The 22,078-nt window shown below is 38.0% G+C and overlaps 2 protein-coding genes across 3 annotated transcripts; one reads left to right on the forward strand and one right to left on the reverse strand.

Annotated features, from left to right (window-relative positions):
• The first annotated feature begins 2,984 nt into the window (after positions 1-2,984).
• Positions 2,985-9,479, forward strand: tti2 (TELO2 interacting protein 2). 2 transcript variants are annotated; one of them, XR_008361086.1, is made up of 8 exons: positions 2,985-3,679; positions 4,645-4,831; positions 4,948-5,040; positions 5,572-5,756; positions 5,843-5,986; positions 7,021-7,177; positions 8,939-9,084; positions 9,174-9,479. XR_008361086.1 is itself a non-coding variant. In XM_053503419.1 (7 exons), the coding sequence occupies exons 1-7, from the start codon at positions 3,075-3,077 to the stop codon at positions 9,026-9,028; spliced, it is 1,461 nt and encodes a 486-aa protein (XP_053359394.1). In that variant the 5' UTR covers positions 2,985-3,074; the 3' UTR covers positions 9,029-9,479. The 2 variants fall into 2 exon arrangements, 1 of the variants encoding a protein (XP_053359394.1); XM_053503419.1 differs by having other exon boundaries at positions 8,939-9,479.
• A 2,520-nt stretch (positions 9,480-11,999) lies between these two features.
• Positions 12,000-21,048, reverse strand: mak16 (MAK16 homolog (S. cerevisiae)). Its single transcript, XM_053504372.1, has 10 exons — positions 20,855-21,048; positions 20,607-20,656; positions 14,742-14,851; positions 14,555-14,619; positions 14,146-14,297; positions 13,982-14,036; positions 13,716-13,790; positions 12,681-12,803; positions 12,471-12,536; positions 12,000-12,379 (listed from the first exon to the last, which is right to left on the reverse strand). Exons 1-10 carry the CDS (start codon positions 20,867-20,869, stop codon positions 12,161-12,163), a joined length of 930 nt encoding a protein of 309 aa, XP_053360347.1. The 5' UTR covers positions 20,870-21,048; the 3' UTR covers positions 12,000-12,160.
• Positions 21,049-22,078: the final 1,030 nt, after the last annotated feature.

Here is a 22,078-nt window from a genome sequence, read left to right on the forward strand (position 1 = left end):
GAGTAGCTTTCTTTTTCGCAAATCTATTATCTTTTCGAAAGTATGGTGCAGTAAAACTACTCATAGAAGTAAATTACTCTAGTAAACAGAGTAACTTTCTCTGACACTGGAGACTCCTTCCATAACCGTTGAAAAACTTCTCCTTGTTAATATTGTTCACCATCACTGTATTAAGGATTAGATGTTTTTTTTCTTTGTTGAATAACTTAAAGCTGATTTAAATAAAGACTTTCCTTCACAGCATCAAATTGTTTTCTTTTTTCTTTTTAAATGCCATACACTGTGTAGATCCATAAGAGGAGATCTTCATCATGGACTATGTTTAAATACCTCAAATACTCAACCATCTACATCAGAGGTGATGATCACGACCCACTCATTGGTAGAAATCTGTTACGTGTCTCATACAAACCAGACGTCTGCCTATGCTGGTGTTTTTCTTTTTTTTTTTTTAGCAAACATAATAATCATGTAGACAAGATTGCATGTACCGTGACGGGGAAATCCAATATCCTCTCAGTCAAAGCACTTTGTTCCAATGTCAACAAACGCTCACGTCGTAAAAATCCGAAGGTGACGCGTCTTTTTCCAGCTGATAGGCATCGAGCACATTTTCCATCTTGTAATATGAGAGAAAAAGACAAAGGCAGTGACAGATGTGACTGCACGATTTCATTTCCACCCTGCTTGAGTTAATAAAATCTCTGACATAAAATCTATGAGCAGCTCTCATACAGGGGCTAAATGACAGCTTGAATGTTTCAGAATGGCTTAAAGAATTAAAGCGGAAAAAACTATATATATATCCCTCGTATGTTTATATGATTCAATTACTCAAAATTTTTTTTTTTGTCTACAAAATAAATTGTGTATGTAGATTGATGTGCCATTTGTGTTTCACTTATGTTATTAAAATTTGTATTAAACACATAAAGAACTTAAGAATTCCAACAACACGTGCATGTTTCAGATAAAATCTAAAAAAAACATAGATTGCATTTAGAAGACCTTCATTTCTGCCTATACCATGATGCCACTCAGTTACTACGGTTAGCCTTGACATATAATAAATACTCAAAATTATGTTATTTTTGCATTAATGCATGAATCCATTTTGACACCTCAGTCTGAAAAAAAAATTTTTTTCAAGACGTGTCCATTATATAGTTTAGGTGCAGAATGTACACTTTACTTTCACTCAACCTGAACACATTCACACCGATAAAATGTTAGAATATTCCACAAATCACATGAAGATCATGGGAAAAAGGAAGGTGCTTTCTTTCCTTATTTGTTTCTTAAATGATACTATAAAAATGTCAGACAAGATCATATTAAAATTACAATCATGTTACGCAAATCTTAGATTTTAAGTAAATTATCATAAAAAAAGAATATTTAAAATTAAATGTCCCTTTAAATTCTATTACTGTCAACTCTTGCTCTCACTTATCCAGGAGATGGGTTAACACACTTTTGAATGCTGATATACATGTCTCTATTCGTTTGTTCTTACATACATTGCAACACTAAAACATTTGCCATCCATACAAAATAGTATTGCACATAAACATTTTTAATCAAGGTTCATTTCAAATCGGCACTCTATATTTTATTTTTAGTTTAATAATGTTAAGCTCAACATATAGACAAAAACATAATATAAAAAAATTAACAGGAAAAAGAACAAATACAGATAAATTGTTGCTTGGCAATGATAATCGGGTCCAAGGACCTGCGTGATTGCCACCAGAAAGAGAGTGGGCACAGTGGGCACATGCATTTAAAAAGGAAATATCAGTACCATTATGACATATTATATATAACTATATAATTGTATATAACTAAGGAAGTTATAAGCCACGTTTCGTCATAACTTTAAGACCTCTACACAGCTGAACTGATTGAGATATCGAAAATCCCTTTTGCAATTTGAGTGGAGTCCATGAAATGCATAGTGAGAACTAAATGTGTACTGGGTTTCGCATGTATATGTGTGAATGTGTGCAGCGAGATCTCATGTGATGGCCCCCGTGCCACGCCCCGGGCCCATCCACCCAGGCGCTCTCATAAGGGAGTTTTCTCACTGGCATAATTGCAGCAGATTCCAACCTGCGTGCTGATTTCCAAGATATTTTGAGCATGTTAGGACCCCCCCCCAAAAGCCTCAGATATGTGAAAAAAAAAGTACAAAAAAGGAACAAGAGGGCCCTTCGCACACTTTGATGTCACAGTGTATGCACCTTGATAATAATGTACCAAGAAATAACAAATAAATAAAGCAGTTCAATTAGTAAGTAAATACGTACAAACTAAATTAAAATATAAATAATTTTTTTTTAAAAACAATCGTCCTTTTTGGCCACAATGTAATCAACATTTGCCTCTAAATTTCCACAAAAAGTGCTTAATTTTTAAAAACTTTTTTTTATTAAATCACAAAAAATATATACAATATGAAAAATATGAAAGTACAAGAATGAGGTATTAAAGACTGAGTTATGCAAATAATTATACACTGCTAAATATAAGTTATACAATATAAACAAACTTAACAAAAATATGCAGATAAGTATAACAGTAAACAGAGAAAACCAATTAACAAGCAGACAAATAACTGACAAAAAATAATACAAAATACTAATATAGAAAGAAATAAAACAAGAGAAAAAATAAATAAATCACAGTGTTCCATCGATAAATCTGAATGTCGAGACAATAGCAAAGCAGATTTATGATTTTCTATTAACTTCCAGGAGTTTAAGATGTTTTGTATTTCAAAGTGTTCCATATTTAGTATTAGTATATAACACAATTACAAACGGTCCCTACTAGGCCTGCCCCTCGGCTGTCATTGGGGGATATTTTATCCCGCCAACGAAGTATCCAATCAGAGCACGCATTGTGAGCCGTTTACGTGCTGAAGGCGGGATTTCTAGAGAAAGCCCAGAACAGTGACGTCAATATCCTGCGACTGCGTTTGAGAGCAAAATAAAAGATGGCTGTTCGCTAAATTAAACAACTGTACAATCATTTAAATACAATAATAATAAACTAACAAAACTACTACAGAGATGTCTTTAGAACGCCTTCTTAGTGACCTGAGTATTGAGTCTGGAACTGAAGGTGTTATTCGCGAAGTCCGTGAGCGCTTGGAGGAGAGAGATCCGGACACGCCGGGGATCCTGGCGCGCGCAGCCGAGCTGTTCAGGATCAGCCCCGTGTCGCGGCTCTTCCCCGAGTTCAGCGCGGACTTACGGAGCGCTTACACACACCTGGTGATCTCCTGCACCAGACACGCCGCCCTGCCCCTGTGTGACTCGGACAGCGGGACTTTACCGGCGTCCAGCTATGAGCAGATCCCAGGGAAAGCCCTGGCGGTAGGGGGCGCTCTCCTGGCTCTGACCGCTCGGCTCGGGGAGGCGGTGAGGACTGGGGATCCAGGGGCGAGGGCTCTGATTCGCACCGTCAGTCCCGTCCTGTGTGTCTTCTCCATCACACACCTGCAGGAGCAGCCGTGGACCGATCCGTCCTCCAGGGAGTGTGGAGCCGAGCTCCTGGAGGTCACAGTCTCAGCCAGTGGGAGAGGATCACTGCAGGATCTGCTGTGTGGAGGTGGTGGTGGGGATCCTGGGATCCTGGGATCCATCCTGGACACGCTGCAGCCTGACATGACAAAGTGAGCATGGGGACGCTGTCGATTTGTGCCTAACTGCTGCTGCTGCTGTAATCATAAACACTCTCCTGTTGATCATCACAGGGAAAAAAAACACAGGACTGGTGCAGATTTTATTAATTCTTAAAAATGTTTTACATATAATACAGAAATGTGAGGAGGAAGCTACTTTTACGCAACATGGAAGTGACCAATTTTGCTTCTTTAAAAGTTGCAACTTGCTGTTTTGCGGAGATGATTTGATATGTGCCCCAAAAATCAGCGTTTCTAGCGTTTATACTGTCTCACTTCAAACAATAATCATTTAAAATACTCATTATTCATATTTCTTTATGGGTATCGATACCTAAATTGGTCTTCTAGAAGCTGTAGAACCTGTAAAAATTGTTGCTCAAATTGGTTTTAGATAGGCGTAAAAAGCAAAAGAAATCTGTAGTGTCTGTAACCATGTCAAATTTCTTAACAATTTTGTATTGTAGAATAATACACTCTTTCAGGTTTATGTCTTTTCATGCAAAATCTAACGTCTAAGCCGAGTTTCACCTGAGTGACAGTTAAGACCGTTGAAAGATTTGAATTAAAAAAAGTAACTGACACATAAAAGGGCAAGAAAATGTATTTAACAAATGTGTTTCTTTTTACCTGATAAAAATATAAATGTGTATGCATATTTACAAAAGAAACCCCAAAAAAACGAAGCATGGGTGGGGACATAACAAGCATAAAGTATTATGAAAAATGGTGTTAATGGTGGAATTTCAGTTTTTATCACTTTTTTTCCCCTAGGTCAGACACTTTTTTTTTTTTTTAGCACTGATTCCATGTTTTGGCTGATAACAGTTTCACAAAATAGACGGCATAGTGGCTTAGTCGTAAGCACATGCATTTCACACCATTAGGGTCAACAGTTCGAATCTCAGCTCCGGTCTGTGCCAAATAGCGATTTCTGATTATTTATTTCTCATCAGGGAAACCTGGAAGCGAAACGAAGCGTCAAAACATGTCTTCTCCTGGGTGCTGGTGCACGTCGGGCGTCCCTATTTAACTGACTACCTGGACAAGGTCTTTCCTGCGTCTCTGCTCATATCAGACGACTACCGGATAGAGAACAAAGTGCTCGGAGTCCACTGCCTTCATCACATCGTCCTTCACGTGGTCAGATAAGATAAAAGTTAATTTATATAAAATATAAATAATATAAGTCTCACATTTATCATATTTAGAACAATTTGAATATATATATGTGTGTATTTGTTTGTCATTGCGTGCAGCCTGCTGCCGATTTGAGGCAGTTTAACCGAGCGCAGGTGCTCTATGACGCCCTCTACAATCACCTGTACACGTCTGAGGCACCGCTCATACAGGTACTGGTGTATTCTGGTGTGACACACATTATGAGTGTGTCACACCAGACAGTAATGGTGTGAGTAATGGTGAAGAACTTGTGAGTAATGGTGAAGAACAGTGTGATAAAATGTTATCTGTGCTACATTCTGAGTTTTATCCTTAACACTTGAAACATTTTTCCTTGTTTTGGCGTAAACACAATGCCTTGTTGCTGTTTGGTGTTTGAATGAAAAGACAAAACGTATCCGAAAAGACACCCGTGAGTGTTTAGCGCCTCCTAGTGTCACACATAGCAGTGTGTTTGCAATTTGTATGAAATCATTTCAGGCAAGTTTAAAATATACTGTAGGTTATTATTAACAATTTGACATGTAGCTAAAATTCATTATTTTCCACATATACTGTAAGTCTGTGAAATTTTAATTACAGTTAATTTAATGATACTTTATGATATGAATCGGTCCTAGTACTGGACCTTGAAGTATTCCGTGTAAAAGCTTAACTTTTTTTTTTTTTTTGTCTTTGTGTGTGTGGTGATGTTGTTGCAGGTGGTTCTGCCATGTCTTATAGATTTACTTTCAGTCCTTGAGAAGCCTCTGAGCCACACAGGATTACCCCGCACTCCTAACCGATTTGACAGCGTTCTCCGCCTCATTTTAACCCACATGGAAATGGAGCACAAGCTCGCGCTTCGCCAGATCTACGCCAGCAACCTCCTGCTGTTCGTCGAAAAGTGAGTCTCAAGTCCGAGTTTATAAATGTTTTGGTGTCTTAAAATAAAATGTAGTGTTTTGTCCTAAGCTGGGTTTGATCTTACAGGATGGGTATAGGCATTGCTCGGCATCTAAAGAGGCTGGAGAGGGTAATTGTGGGATATCTGGAGGTTTCTGATGGTCCGGAAGAGAAAACCAGGCTCAGCATGCTGGAGGTTTTAAAGCGGACAATACAAGTGGCCTGGCCCAGGTACTTACCCTAAAAAAATATTAGGCAAAACCTGCTTACAGTGTAAACAAATAGAACCGCACAGCAGAATTAAAATGATATAACAGAGTCCCAAATCATCTTCACTAGAAGGACAATTTTTTGTAAATTAAATACAATAGAGTAGCTAGATGGACGTTCAAGTTTTGTAACAATGCAACACTTTGTACTCGTAACTAAAAATCTAAATGCATTCTCTGGAAAAACATGAAAGCAAAGTTGTACTTGTATGAGTAATCTTAGACTCTAATAAACATCTACATGAAGAATTAAAGTACTGTGCAAACGTCTTAGACACTGTAATATCTGTAGTACAAATGTTGTTATATACAGCAGGTTTATCATCAACATATCTACTTAAAAATAAATTAATACAGAAATAACATCACAAAATAATATTTGCATGCCTGTAAAGAAAGCAACATATTACATGACAGGAAACAAACAAAACCTAATTTAGGGTTTTGGATAAAAATAGAAAGGAACAAGCGTGACAAAGTTACCAGAAGAACTCTGACGTTTCTCCAGCACATTCAGTAAAACCTACCAGCTGTTTTACTTATAAAGCTGCACACATCTGTATCTAACACTACTGATTATTATCAAGCAAAAGGTTTTCACACTAAATATTGACTGTTTATTTTATCTCTCCTTTATTGATGTTTATAGAACTTTCTTTTATGTAGAAATGTTTTTAAAGACATCTTTTCTTATGGCGTGTTTTTTTTTTGTGTGTGTGTTCCCAAGACATTTGCACAGAAGTGAAGGTAAAACAGCTGGTAGGTTTTACTGAGTGTGCTGGGGAATACGAGTTTAGTTCTTCTGGTAACTGTCACCCAATTTCATGCAAAACCCAGAAGTCTGAATTAGGATTATTTGTTTGTTTTTGTTTCCTGTCATGTAATATGCTGCTTTGTTTAAAGGCATGCAAATATTCTTCAGTAATGTTATTTATTGATAAATTTAAATTTTTTTTCTTTGTTTTTTTGTTTGGAAATACGTGTGTGTGTGTGTAGGATGGAGTGCAGGCTGTCTGTCCTGGCAAGAAGCTTGCTCAGGTTCCTCGTGGACGTCTCCGCAGACTCTCTGTCTCCTGAGCTCACTGAGACGCTGATGAGCCGAGCGTCACTCTGCCTGCTGCTGCTGGACCGCTGCTCGCATGGCAGGCTGACGGTACGTACCGAGGGGCGTGGCTCAGAGCCGTGAAGTCCCGCCTCCTGTTAAAGGTTAGGGGCAAGAGTGTGATTCCAAAGTGAGTTTATTAATCAGGGAGATTTACTGAGGAGAAATATCAATGATGTCAACATGAATACATTTACAAATATTTTGCAGATATACAAAACTGTGATGTGATAAAACTTTTATTATAGAAACGTTTATTATAAAAACGTACCCTAAACAAAAGAGAACAATTTCTCATTTCATAGATTTGGATTTTAAATCCAGCACACACAAACTCTGTATTTTCTATGAATACATATTATTTAAATTCCATTACTTGATTTTATTGGTTTTTATTCCTTTTTTTAAAATGAAAGATTCCGAGGCTACTGTCTCCCCGTCACTGCTGTACAGATGTGAATGTGTTACATTAGTTTATTTGTAACTGTGGCTCAAGCAAAAACCTGATGCCCCGTCGGTGATTTGGCTGAAAGAGGAGCAGCGTGCAGTTATTCGCTCTTGTGGTCTGAGGGTGTGTACATCTGGTGCTAATACAACTCACGGAAAACCATAAACAGAAGTGTTTGGATATCTGCAAACAAAATTTGGACTGATACTCTGAGGAAGGTAAAAGTTTCATAAAGAGAATCGTTACCGGTAATGAGACACAGATTCATCACTATGAGCCCGAGAGTAAACGGTAGAGTATGGACGGAAACATCCTCAATCACCGACCGAGAAAAAGTTCAAAAGTCAACCATCAGCTGGAAAACTCATCAACGCTTACAGATTCTCAAGGGCCAAAAGTATTGGAACATCATCAGGTAAAAGGTTCGACAATCAACAGTGCTGGTTACAGTGAGACGCTTATTGAAGAGATGAAGACTAAACTTAAGACACAAAGGACTAATATCCAAGGGTGTCGTGATCTCACATGACAACGCAAGTCCGCACACTTCTGCACACACCGTTACACCTGGTTTTAAGGTGTTAAAGCGCCTCCCTATAGTCCTGATCTCGCTCCATCAGACTTTCACCTGTTCGGTCCCCTGAAAGCAGACGTTTAAGGATGAAGATTCATGTTTGATGAAGAGCTTAAGACACCATAAAACATTTTTCAATAACAGATTACGAAAGCTTGTTGACTGATGGACAAAGTGTATTAAAATGCGAAGAGGTTATGTTAAAAAAAAATCTTGTCTTTTGTGATTAAAATTAATTAAAAAAGATTCTACAGCCACGAGTGTGGATCATTTTAACTCACCTTATGGTATTTTTAAAACTAAACTCTGATATGTTGAATTAAAAAGATTTAAGTTATTGATTGCACACCGCTCCTCGTGATCCACCTGCAGTACCTTCACGGCCCACCAGGGGGACAGAGAGCATAAGTTTGACCACGTCGTAACTAACGAACACAAAATTAAGCGTGCAGTTTTACTGTATAATGGAATTTAAAATCAATCAGGCCATTATTATATATACAGTATGTGTGACATGCATGTATATATGTGAAATACATCTATGAATACATAAACCTAAAACGCTTCAATGACAGGAATGAAGAAGTTTGGCATAAAATCTCCTGTAAAGCATGATGAGAAAATATTTTCTTTTCAATATTTCTTCCTTGAAGTGTTTTGCTTTTTGTAATAATAGGTTTTAAAGTAAGTCTTCTGACTACAGCATCACAAAAATGATAAAACCATAAAAATGTGTGTGTGTGATTGTGACTCTAATGATCTTAGTGCTGCCTCTTGTTTCTTTCTGCAGGTGGAGCTGAAGGAGGTGGACAGCAGCTGTGTGTGTGAGCGAGTGTTAAAGTACATACAGGAGATCACGCATGCGGAGTGTGTGAGCTAAGCTTCATGAGCGTCACTGCAGATGATCGAGCCGACTCGTCATAAAGATCTAAACCAGTCAGGGTCATCTAATGTTTTATTTATTTTTATTAATATGAAGAATATTATTATTATTAATCTTAAATACATCAGGTATGTTTTTATAGGCAGCTGAATAAATTGAACAGATTTTGAAGATGAACATTGGAGAGTCTGTAAAAAGTAGTGGATGTGCTGTAACATGGACACGGGACACAAAGAGCTCCGTCTCATGTTCTTCTCTTCATCTCTACAGCAGACGTTCCCAAATTACACAAGGCTGCATCACAGCATGAAATGTGAAAATCTTCTCCTTTAATCACTGATTAACTCCATGGCTTTGTTGTTGTTGTTTTACTTTCCAAATGTAAATATTTAAACAGAAATGTTTTATGTAACTTTTCACACTGATTACAAAATGAAAATTAAAAACATTTTATTGATGTTAAAAGTGACCTCTTTGTATCCCACCTGCAGGATCCTTACGCACACACTTAAACGTTACTTTACACATTTTCTACGTTAAAAGTATGTTTTTGTCTGAATCCGACACCAAACTCTTGAATAACAGCTGATAGCTAACTGATAACTTTTTGTTTTTAAAATAAGTGTTTTTTTAAGTATATAGTCAAATCAAGCCTACAGTTAAAACAAAAAGTCTCTCTTGTCTTATATTTTTACACTAGATGTGCCCGCGACTTCATTAGCATGGAATTTAATTGCACACTCATAAGCGCGTTTTTAAAAATGTACAGCGCCATCTGTTGTATTTTGAGATGAACTAATGATTTACCGTTTATGATAACGGCATTTTCTATTTAAATTTCAAAGTAGTATATCTTGGTCGGCACGGTGGTGTAACGGTTAGCATTGTCGCCTTGCATCTCCAGCGTCCGGGTTCGATTTCCGTCTCTGCATGGAGTTTGCATGTTCTTCCCGTGCTTGGTGGGTTTCCTCCGGGTACTCCGGTTTCCTTCCACAGTCCAAAGATAAGCAGGTTAAGCTAATTAGCGTTCCCAAATTGCCTGTAGTGTGTGTATATATATGTGTGTTTGCCCTGTGATGGAGTGGCACCCTGTCCAGGGTGTACCCTGCCTCATGCCCTAAGCCTCCTGGGATAAGCTTCAGGCCCCCGCGACCCTGAATACAGGACAACACTGTATAGACAGTGAGAGAGAGAGAGTAGTATATCTTCTCTTCCTGTGGGCCGATTGCGATGAAACAAAGCCTACGTTACCTCAAGATCGTCCAAATAGACCCGTGAGAAACCCATAAAAATTTGTTCAGTAGTTTTTACGTGATGCTGTGCTCCATTACTCATCTTATGTCCCCCCAAATTATTTATACAGACACACCCATTTTACAGTTTTATTATATGTATAAATAAATCTGATTAAAGCATCCAGTTCCTTTTTTCTGATCTTTTCAGTAAAATTATAAAAAAACAAACTGCTCATAAGTGTAAAAGTTGAAAAGTTTTTTTAGCTCCAAGAATCACAATCAATCTACTGTATAACTGCCTAATTTTAGTGTTTAAAAATAGAAATTGTTATACTACCAGAATTTAGTCTTCATAAATACTTTGTAGGTGTAGTGGAGTAATAGAAAACAACAGACCCAACAGTCATGATTGGATGCACCTGATTCTGTGTAATTTAATTATTAATTGAAATAGGGCGTATTTAAAATAATAGCAGCGTGGAGTTTAATTAGAGAGGTCAATTATTCTGTAAAAAACAGTTGTCACACAAATTCAAGAATAGAAAAATTCAAGGATAAATGCAGAAAAGTTTGTCCTGTGCATAACTCTCAGAAGAACAGCGTACTTTGATTCAAAAGTTGATTAAAGATGGACAAAAACATACAAAGAAGTGCAGAAAATGATATCAAATGCTTTAAAGTAAAGACCAAAACCAGAAAGCTATCAGCAAGAAGCCCCCCCGCAAAGTCACATTGTTGAAAAAAAAAAAAAAAGACAAATGCTGAAGAGAGGTTACAGTTCGCCAAAGAACCATTGACTGGCCTAAAGAGAAATGGTGCAATATTTTGTGGACTGATGAAAGCAAGAAATAAAGTGAAGCAGTTCTCAGAAAGCATGGTTATACAACTAAATATTAGTTCAGAGATGCACAAGAAAGATTAAACTTCAAGCATTTTTGTTTAAACAGTAAATTCATCATTATAAAAATAAATGATGACACTGCTACTTTTTTGAACAGACTATTTGTTTTTCTTCACTTTTTGTAAACTAAATCAATTTAGCACATTTTTCTTCATGTTGTGATTCAGAATAGACTGTGCAGGGAGTCCAATGCATTTGTGTGATTTAAATTAAAAGTTATTATATGGATATGGAGCTTTACTCCCTATTTTCAACACACTGCTATTATTTTGAACACAACTGTACATCTGAGCAGGTGAGGGTTAAGGGCCTTTGCTCAAGGGCATGACAGTAGGAACCTGGTGCTGCTGCGGATTTGAACCTGGAACCTTATCACTAGTCCACCTAACCTTAAGCGCTAAGGTATCCCTCGCTCCCCAAACACAAACCCAGGTCACAAGGACGGCAGCTCTATGCGATATCACTACACTACTACACCACACTGGTGCCATTATAATGAGTTGGAAAAACAGTTGAAAAGAAGAGAGACAAGAACGTAGTCTGTGATTTAAGAAGAGACGTGATGTGAAAGAGGTAAATCACCTGATTTAGCATGAATAAATCTTTATGGATATTTCAAGTTCTGTAAAACCAAATTAACTTCAGGGTTTTTACATCCTATTTGTTTTCTGGTTTAAGAGCCCCCCCCTCCAAAAAAAAAATATATATATCTTGTGTTTACACCAAAAAAAAAAAATCTGAAAACACTTAACTTTGTTCAGAAACACACAAGATCGCAATAGATTTTAATTTCCCTCACCCACTACACCACACTAAAAGACACAAATGCAGGTTTTGGGTAAAAATGTTTTATATGAAATATCTTATCTTAATTGTTTTTAGATAAGCTCCACACACAAGTACAAAGTCACTTTGCTTCGCTTATTAGAGTGGAGAGATTGAACTGTCCATTGTTGGAAGTGTGTGTGTGTGTGTGTGTGTGCAGTCTCGACTCTACGAGGCCTTGCTCTTGGCCGCCGGTTCCGTCTCTTGCTCGTACTCGATCTCCACATACGCTCGTTTCTTCCTCGCTGGTCCTTTGAGCGGAGTCTTTCCTTTCGACTTGGCTCTGGACTGTTTCTCTTCCTCGACTTCCTCCTCCATTTTCTCATCCAACTCCTCCTCACCCGAACCATCTTCCTCATCATCGCTGGCCTTTAAGTTGTCCATATCCTGTGCGTGTGTGTAAGAGAATGTACAATTCCTTTAATGTCCAGTGATCAATAAAAATAACAATAATAAAAAGAACTGATTTCAAACTTACCTCAAAATCACTGATGTCACTTTCCTCAAACTCGTCGTCTGCGACAAATTCTCTCTTCCCCGCCTCCTGCACACAGGATTAGCACACCGCCGCGTAAACCATGCGCGTCATTAGCGTGCAGAATGATTGACACGCGTCCCATTTAATCTCATTAATGGAATGGAAGGATTTATCGCATCATCACTTAACTCTATAACCACTAGTGCTCACCTCATCCTCCTCTTCCTCCTCCTCTTCCTCTTCCTCCTCCTCCTCTTCGGTCTCGCTATCAGCGTCCTGTTTCTCCAGAGCTTTATCGAAGGCGTGGATGGGGAAGTTGTAGATGTCTCCGTACTGAAATCGTTGTTAAGAGCAACGATATTAAAATGTTACAAAAAAAAAAACAAAAAAAAAAAACGCTCTGGATCTGGATGTCGTGTCCGTTATTTGTCAAATTTAAATCTTTCAACGGTCTTAACGGTCATTCACATGAAACTTGGCCAATTTAATTTTCACATCAAAAGACATTAACCTGAAAAAGTGTATTATTCTAAAATTCTAAATTGTAAGATGAACTTGACATGGTTACGGACACTACAGATTTTTTTTTTTTTTTAATCTTTTTAACAATAAACTATTTTTTACAGGTCATACATATGCTTTTAGAAGCTTACACCAGTTTTGGTATCAATACTCAAAGAAAAATGAATATTTTAAATGATTATTGTTTAAAGCGAGCCAGTGACACTGAAAATTTGCATTTTGGGGCTCATATAAATTCATCTCTCCAAAATGCCTAAAGTTAGCAACTTGAATTTTTAGGAAACAAAGATCGGTCACTTCCATGTTGCATAAACGTGAGAAGTAGATTCTTTGGTCACACACGTTTTCTGCATTATATGTATAACATAAAAAAATATTTAATCAGCACCAATACTGTATATGACTCATTTTTATATAAACACTTTAAACAAGATCTGAAATCGTTTAAATTAATTGGCTCCGTGTTGTCTATTACAGGAGCTTCCTAATCCAGGGTAGGATTATTATTATTGTTTTTGTTTGTTTGTTTGTATATCCATCTGTCTATCCACATTTCCTTGATGTGTTACACTCCTGTGGACATGTATGAGCTGAGCTGTTTTATTTCTTTATAAAAAATGTAATAAATATATTGGATTAAAAAATAACTAAATAAAATAATTATAATATATATCTGGCTCTGGATGTGGTGTGCATGGTGCAGTAACGAGACATGATCCTCACCGTGCCCTGTTTTAACCTCTCCAGCAGCTCTTTCTCGATGGCGTTCTCCACCTGAGCAGCGACCAGGGCTTTTTCCTTTAATTGAGAAATTAAAATAAATGTGTCAGTAAATACAAAAATTAACGATTAAACGGCAACGTCAGATTTTAAAACTTATATCAAGGAGATTTTGTTAGGGAAATAATCGACTGGGCATGGTGGCATGTAAATCTGTTTGAGATTTGAATGAACCACGTGTCTGGTGACGTCACTTCCTTCTTACTCACCTCTCTTATTCTTTCCCTCCTCTCTACCTTCCTACTAAGCGGAACAAGTTTCCTCCTGTGAACGAAAATCAAACCGCTGTGTTACTAAAACGAAACAATGATAATAATGAGGTGATGTGATTATCTGGCTGAAATCGCCGATCTGGACTCGCCACTGTACTCACTGTCTCTTTAGCGTGAGCTTGCGGATGCGGATGAGATACTGTGTGATTTTGGTGAAGCGCTGTTTGCACTTGTGACGGATGAAGCGCGGCCAGTAGATCAGGTTCTCGTCGATCTCCTGCAGGGCTTTCTCGTAATTCTGATTCAGTCTCACCTGGACACGGGGACAACAAACAATCACAGGTATAACATCTGAGTATAAGCTGTGTCCGAAAAGGTAAGAGCAAGTTTAAAAACCTTCTCTTTCATTATTATTATTATTATTATTATTATTAAACCGGGACTTGTGTCGAAATTTCTGATAAATAAAGGCATCAAAAAGTCACAGTTCCCAGTAATAATAATAATAATAAAAATAATGCCTTATTTCTTTTAATGATCGGAAATAATAAGCGATTCATCACGACCCACCTTCTCCCACATCCGTGCTGGAAAAGCTGCTCTCTCGATCACCTTCATGTAGAGGAAACACCGACCTGGAAAAAACACCACGGTCAGAGACAACACGAGTGCATTAGTGAAAAGAACGCTTATACAATCAATCCTACAGCGACACCTGTGTAAAATAATATTTCGGTAAAACCCAAAACCCGCGTACCTTTCTCCTCCCTGACGGTGGCGTACTGACTGTTGGCCAGGGGACACGCCTGCCGGCTGCACAGACCCGTGATGTTGTACTCATTGCGGCAGAAATTCTTCGTCTTCGTTCTGGGGAGGAAAAGATGTGGTGAGGTGTTAAGATTCTAGGCCTCGAAGTCAGATTACAAGCTTGTTAAAACACAGCACTTTTTTTTTTTTTTTAGCTAATGCAGATGCAGCTTCACTAAACTAATCTATAATATTTTTTTTATGGTCATGGCTTATTTTATAGGTGCTAGTACACTGGAGAAAAAAGTATGTGTTGTGTTGTAATGTTATAGCTGATCGGTGTATATTTATAAAATACTCAAACCTAGAGACGTTTATTTAAAGATGTTTCATACCCTTTAAACTTTTAGACATAAAAAATTTATAAATAAGGCCTTGTTCACACGAGCGTTAAGTTTTTGGATAAACGAACGTGCTCTGAACGTCCTAGACATTTACGTTGCGTTTTGTAGTGGCGCTCGATTGACTTCTACACCGGCGTTCGTTTGTCTCTGTCTAACGTCAGCCTGCAGCCCAAATTGTAGTTTGTGTGTTAACCTGTGGGGGCAGTGTGTCGGGAACTGGATATTAAAGCCCGCCGCCACCGGGTTCACTCTCTGACTGCACAACGTCGGATTAAATGAAGTTTTTTTGTGGTTTATGAAGAAATGTGAACATTTCCGCGTAATTTTTCAACAATAATTTTTTATTTTTTTTGCCCTTTTCCGCACTTCCCTATGTATAGCATGTAGGATCATGGGATATATCCGGTCCTCTGATGCATAAAATGAACACGAAAAAAAACGAACTAGAAGCGGTTTCCTTGCGTTCGTTGGGTTTTGAACGCCAAGAAAAGCCTGCATGCAACGTTTTTATACGTTATAAATGCCGTATAAACGCGCAGCCGGACAAACTGGACACCAAAGCCTGTGTGAACACTCTCATTGACTCCTACGTGTAGAAAACACTCGGCGCTTGATCCGCGCTAACCAGACGCTATGAACGCAAAAAAAAAAAACGCTCAATTTTAACGCCCGTGTGAACAAGGCCTAAAAGCAATACAGCGGAGTTCTTTAACAAGTTATACGAGTGATACAAGTTTTGCTATTAAAAATGATGTAAATGCAGATAATCCGTTCCAGGCTCCCAAAAAATTACCAATATTAAAAAATAAAAGTTTAAAAAATTTCAGAGATTTGGAACGCATATAAATTGTACATTTGTGTATCTGCTATCTTATTTTATCCTCTCTTTTTTTCCAAGAAAGTTTTTTTTTTAGGGAAAGTTTTATCCAAGTACTTGTGTATGTTTGTAGTCTGTGCTCTTGTCTGAGCTTCCCCTCAGGATGAATAAAAATTTATCTTATCTTATGTAAAGTGGCACTTTTTTAATCAAAGTAGATTCACACACGACAATACAGGCGAGTCTCTCACTGCATACACAATGCCGCTAGTCATACATGAGTCGAGACTGAGATTTTATCTTGTGCATTGTATTTACTTTATACCTTAAAATTAACAAAAAAAAGTGTTGTGTGTCGCTTGATTTAGTTAAAAATATACAAGATTAAAAATACATCATTGAAAATTACAGGAGTTGAGTCGTTTTCAAGGTGATGTAGAGAAGCTAACTTGCTTCGTGGACTGTTCACGTAGTCATGGGTGACTATAAAATAGTGCTGCCCGCTCTTGTGCTCCCGTGCTGTTTTACTCTCCTACTGCGAGAGGGGTGTACTGAGGGGAGGTAACTACTGATCTAAAAAGGATAGAAAGGGCGTGGTGATGTGGGTACGCATGTTCGGTAGAGAAACACCAACACAAACAGGCTGAGTGACTCGCTGGACGAGTGAACGAGGTGTGACACAGTTGATACGGCAAGCAACACCAGGTGCAGTCATTTCTTTTGTTTAAATTGTTCCCTGATTTTGATCGCAGATTTTAACTCTATAAAAGAAAGCAGCAACTATGCTGTGTTGTTAGCTAAAAGACTAGCTACGTTTCTTCAGGGTAACTCGGCTATTAAGACAGACTAACCCGAGCACTAAGTTTAGTTTTACTACGCATTTAATCAGAAAATATGAATCTTCAAAAGTATTTTAAGAGGAATCGCCGTAAAGAAGAGCGAGACAAAGCATCAGAGATCCAACCTACTAACAATCCCCACCGTCTAACCGTGAGCTGGTAAGTGCTATTTAACCTTCTCAAATTCGAACATCGGCATACAAATTTTTTCAGTTCTGGAGGTCCAGACTCAGCAACGTTATGTGGCAATAAAATAAAGTCAGCTGACATACAGGTAATTTTCTCTTTAGATATTCGTGTGAAAGAGTGGTTCTGAGAGTATGAGGAATCATTTTCAGATTGGACACCAGACTGTGCTCGTAATCAGAACTGAGCAAAGTAAAGAGGTAAAGAGCAGTGGTATATAAATAAATTAAAAAAAAGGTTTTGTCTGAATATTGATTAAAACTTGCTCTTTTAATATCTTTATGTTCCATACATTAGAGGACCCAAACCCAGTTTCTATTCTATCGGTCTATCTGTATGCGTGCGTCAGAGCATCACACAAAAATGGCTGTTTTCCCAAATGTTTATCCTTTTATCTACTTTTTCCATTTCTCATCTGTGATTAACTCTCCGATTACCGAACAGGGAGTGTATTTGTGTGACAAAAAGAAAGAAGTACAACTTAGTGTAAACAAACTCTTTAACCGGCAACAAGTTCACTCACACTGCTATACTACAGTATATAAAATATACTATAACTACACTACAGATTAGGGCTGGGCGATATGGCTGAAAACTCTATCGCGATTAGGGCTGGGCGATAAAACGATAACGGTATGTATCGCGATACACGTGATCGATATCAATAAAAAATGTGTTCGATAAAACGTTCGATAATTTTTATTCTTTGTCGGAAAAAGCTAGTTTGGTTGCCGTCATGCGCACTTGCTCCGCGACCGGCACTAGGACCCTGAAGTAGTACGGTGGTCGCGATTCAGGAAGCATAAAAGGAGACAAGATGGCGCTTCACATCACTCGGTCTGCCCATGCCGTTTCCGACGCTTCGCCGGATCTTATGTGAGTACTCACAATTTTGGGTCCAATTCCTGATTGAGTGCGAGTTGCTAGAACGCGGAATTGTGTAAACTCTTGCTCGCGGTGCGAGAGAGTTCTCTCGTTGTTATCCTGCCTGTTCGCGCTTTTTCCACGTTTCGGTTTACCGTCCACGCTACAAGAGCAGACAAAGCCCTATATGCGCGTGCAATATCTCCCCTGCTCGCTCAACGTGTTCTCCGCGCATGCGCGGCTTCTCGATTCTGTGCGCGCTCAACTGTCTGCACGCGCATGCAACATTTCTTTTACACGACGTGTCTTAGGTGAATATTTAATTACTTATTTATGTATTTTAGTTAATTAAGTCTTAGATCGGCAATCGGCAGATCGTGATCTTGGTGATCGGCCCCAAAAATGCTGATCGGAGCATCTCTACCCGTGACAGTTGCATTAACAAAGGCACTTGCTCTCTGGTAACCTAGCAACGTAGGGAGTGATACGCTAACGCCAATCATGTAACAGTATCATGTTTGGTTGCGCCATAGTGTTGTCTCGTGCTGGTCTGCTGGATTCCTCTTCATAAGCAGAAAATGCACTATTTTATTACACTTTATTAAGCATTTCTTACATTTTCTTTCATTTTGCACCTTAAATGTTAAGAAATAATTGTTAATGTTGTGATAATTGTTAACATTTTGACTTTAGAGTATTTTTCTCCTGCTCCTTATTTATTTTAAATAGGTAATAAAAAATATCAATAATCATCGATATCGATATGAAACACTGATATCGTGATACAGTTTTCAGCCATATCGCCCAGCCCTAAAAAATATATTACATTTAAACATTTTTATTTTAAACTTAACCTTCCTGTGATCATAGTACCCTCGGTTATTAAGACAGAAATGTCAATAACCATGGAAAACTAAAATAATTAAAATGTAAACATAAGTTTAAAGTCACAATGAACACTTAATTATCTCTTAACATTTAAGGTGCAAAATGAAAGAAAATGTAAGAAATGCAAGAAATGCTTAATAAAGTGTAATAAAATAAGTGCATTTTCTGCTTTTGAAGAGGAATCCAGCAGACCAGCACGAGACAACGACATGGCGCAACCAAACGTGATACTGTTACATGACTGACGTTAGTGTATCACTCCCTACGTTGCTAGGTTACCAGAGAGCTAGTGCCTTTGTTAATGTAACGGTCACGGGCAACCGGAAGAGGACCAGAAGACTAGCAGTTAGCCCTCGTAGCGTGGACGGTAAATCCAAACATGGAAATAGCGCGAACAGGCAGGATAACCACGCGAGTTATTGTAAGAACTCTCTCACGCCGAGAGCAAGAGTTTACACAATTATACCCGCTGTTGCGGGAGAGAGGTTGATTTTATGTCAGCTGTTTACGGGAGTGTAGTCCAGTGCGGGCAATGCTTTGTGGGTAATGCAGTCCAATGTGTGTGAACGCGGAAATGTGAGATGAGCTGGAATATAGAGCCTGAACCTGTTTTCTTTTAGTAGTTTTTACCAACGGGAAGTTTGTAATATCGCCTGACGACGCAGAAAATAAAAGAATGACATGCATTGACTCGTTTGTCTTTCTCATTACTGCATGGGCATGAATTAACGGGCTGTTGCGCTGCCGCGAGAAATGACAAAATAAAGCGGATAAGCTAACACCGGATTTTAGCAACACACATTCAATCAGGAATCGGACCCAAAATCACATAAGATCCGGCGAAGCGTCGGGAACGGCATGGGCAGACTCAATGACTGAGTGATGTGAAGCGCCATCTTGTCTCCTTTTATACTTCCTGAATTGCGACCGTACTACTCCAGGGTCCAAGTGCCGGTCGCGGAGCGAGTGCGCATGACAGCAACCAAACTAGCTTCGTGACCTCTGTTTTCTTCCGACAAAGAATAAAAATTATCGAACACATTTTTTATTGATATCGATCATGTGTCTATCGCGATACATATCGTTATCGTTTTATCGCCCAGCCCTACTACAGATATAATACACTATATTTATCCTATATATAAAATATACTGCAACTATAAAAACTATAACTATGCTATACATAATGTTTTTTTTTGTTTGTCTTTCTGACGAACATCTGATCTGCAGAACAACTGGGGATGGTTTTACTCCAGATGCCCTTCCTGACGCACCCCTCCCATTTTAACCGAGATTGTATCAGTACTGCATCAGGTGGCTGGGGATTGAGCATTGTGTGGGAATCGAACCCGTGCCTTCCACATGGCAGGTGAGAAACCAATTACTGAGCCACCACTGCTATAGATATAACATATAGTGTAGTTATAGTATATTATATATAGTATAATACTATACATATAATATATTATATATAATATACTATAACTACACTGTGCATGAAATACATACTTCCATAACCTTATTATATACTATAATATTACTATAACAATATTATACCATATAATGTATAGTTATAGTATGTATGTTATATACAGTTTGGCTTATATTCACACAATATATAACATACTATACTGTAGGTACACTATACTATACACTATAATAATATAGTATATATGTATATTATTTTATGTAGTGTATATACACCATATGTATTGAATAATATATATTATACTATACCATAACTATACATGATATACACCTATACTCTAAATAACACACTATAGTGTAAAAGGACAACATGCAGTGGTTTATTCCTCTTCCACCACAGCAGGTAGATTTATACTCTGTATTATTAGAGTTGTGTTTACTTTACTTACTTCACTTTATAAGAACAAAACAGTTTGTTTCCTATCAGGTCCCAGATCACCTGGAAAAACAGAAATATGAAAAAATATGAAATTATTCCTCACACACACACCATGTCTTAAACACTGAAACAAACAAACAACACAAAGTATGTCGTGTATAATAATAATAATAATATATGAATATAACTCGTGTTAGCTAGCTTTAGCTTCAGCTAGCTAGCTCGTTAAGTAGAAACACAGCATATTGCGGTACGCACGTCGTCGTGTTGCATCGCGCTGCCTCTTCGTCAGTCCTGGTTTCACCGAAAAATGGACTTTAAATTCACAAACTGTCTTCAGAACCAATAAAATATATACCTAATTTTACCGACACAATAATTTCGTAAAGCATTACACTAACATGCGGTAACTTCGGGGGCCGCCATGCTGTCTCGATTTAAATATCGCGAGATTTGAACAGTTCACTACAGCGTCTCGAGAAGCATGGAGCACGTGGCGGGGTACATCAAGTGATGCGAAGTTTGGATCATTTGAGTGACTCGGTTCTTTAAATCTTTTAATTTTTTTTAGTCATTTAGTTCATTTCGTTCTTTTAATCAGAAATAAAATAAAATGTTGCATTTTCAATAAAAAAAGACCGCTAATTCGTCTACATACATAAATTTTGGCTCTAGTTTCACGAATGAAAATATTACACTACAGGACATATTATAATAAACAGAATGAGTAGCTCACCTCTTATATCTTCCTATCCGAGTTTGTTTCCTATTGTTGTTTTGAATCTATTGCACAGCATAGCGTCTATGGGAGTCACGTGACAACGGAACTCGGACTCGAAGTAAAAGAGTCTTTGAGAAAGACTCGTCCAATTCTGTTTCCTGAGTACTGCACTGCATAGCGTCTTTTTAATTGGCATTTTGGAAATGCCAATTAATTCATCTGCATGTCTCTGGACTGTAAGAGGAACCTGGAGTATTGTATTCCAAGGAGAAATTTCGTATTGCGAAACAAATTTTTCCATATGAAATAATGTAAATGCAGATAATCTGTCCCAGTCACCACAAAATATTACCAATTTGCAAGGCATCACGATGACTAAGTGGTTAGCACCTCCAGGGTCCGGGTTCGATTCCCGTCTCGACAGTGGCGGACTGGGACAATAATTCAGGCCGGGAGTTTGACTCCAATCCCAGGTCACCTCTGCTGCTGCAGTCACCACCACCCTATTCATGTAAAATACTGGACTGATAAACTTGTAGGCTAACCCTATTATTGTAACAGTTAGACTACCAGATGCATTATAAATGAATAAAAAATAACCCTTAACAACTCACTAGGAATACACCATTTATACTACCAAACCAATGACAAATAGAAAATTGGCTTTTAAAAAGAGATAATAAGAGACACATTCACATGTTGAAATATTTACATTTTATGTATTTTCAGTGCTCAACTCTAGTATATCAAATGTATCAGAA

This window comes from Clarias gariepinus, chromosome 9, assembly GCF_024256425.1.
Source record: "Clarias gariepinus isolate MV-2021 ecotype Netherlands chromosome 9, CGAR_prim_01v2, whole genome shotgun sequence".
Classification (NCBI taxonomy): Eukaryota; Metazoa; Chordata; class Actinopteri; order Siluriformes; family Clariidae; genus Clarias; species Clarias gariepinus.

Bases quoted from the DNA above. Each gene is read 5' to 3' on its own strand.
- tti2 (XM_053503419.1), top strand. From the start codon at position 3,075: ATGTCTTTAGAACGCCTTCTTAGTGACCTGAGTATTGAGTCTGGAACT. The intron at 5,041-5,571 runs GTACTGGTGTAT...ATGTTGTTGCAG, and splicing joins CTGAGGCACCGCTCATACAG to GTGGTTCTGCCATGTCTTAT. The intron at 5,757-5,842 runs GTGAGTCTCAAG...TTGATCTTACAG, and splicing joins CTCCTGCTGTTCGTCGAAAA to GATGGGTATAGGCATTGCTC.
- mak16 (XM_053504372.1), bottom strand. The intron at 14,298-14,554 runs GTGGGTCGTGAT...CCCCGTGTCCAG, and splicing joins CAGCACGGATGTGGGAGAAG to GTGAGACTGAATCAGAATTA. The intron at 12,804-13,715 runs GTGAGGATCATG...CAACGATTTCAG, and splicing joins AGAGGTTAAAACAGGGCACG to TACGGAGACATCTACAACTT.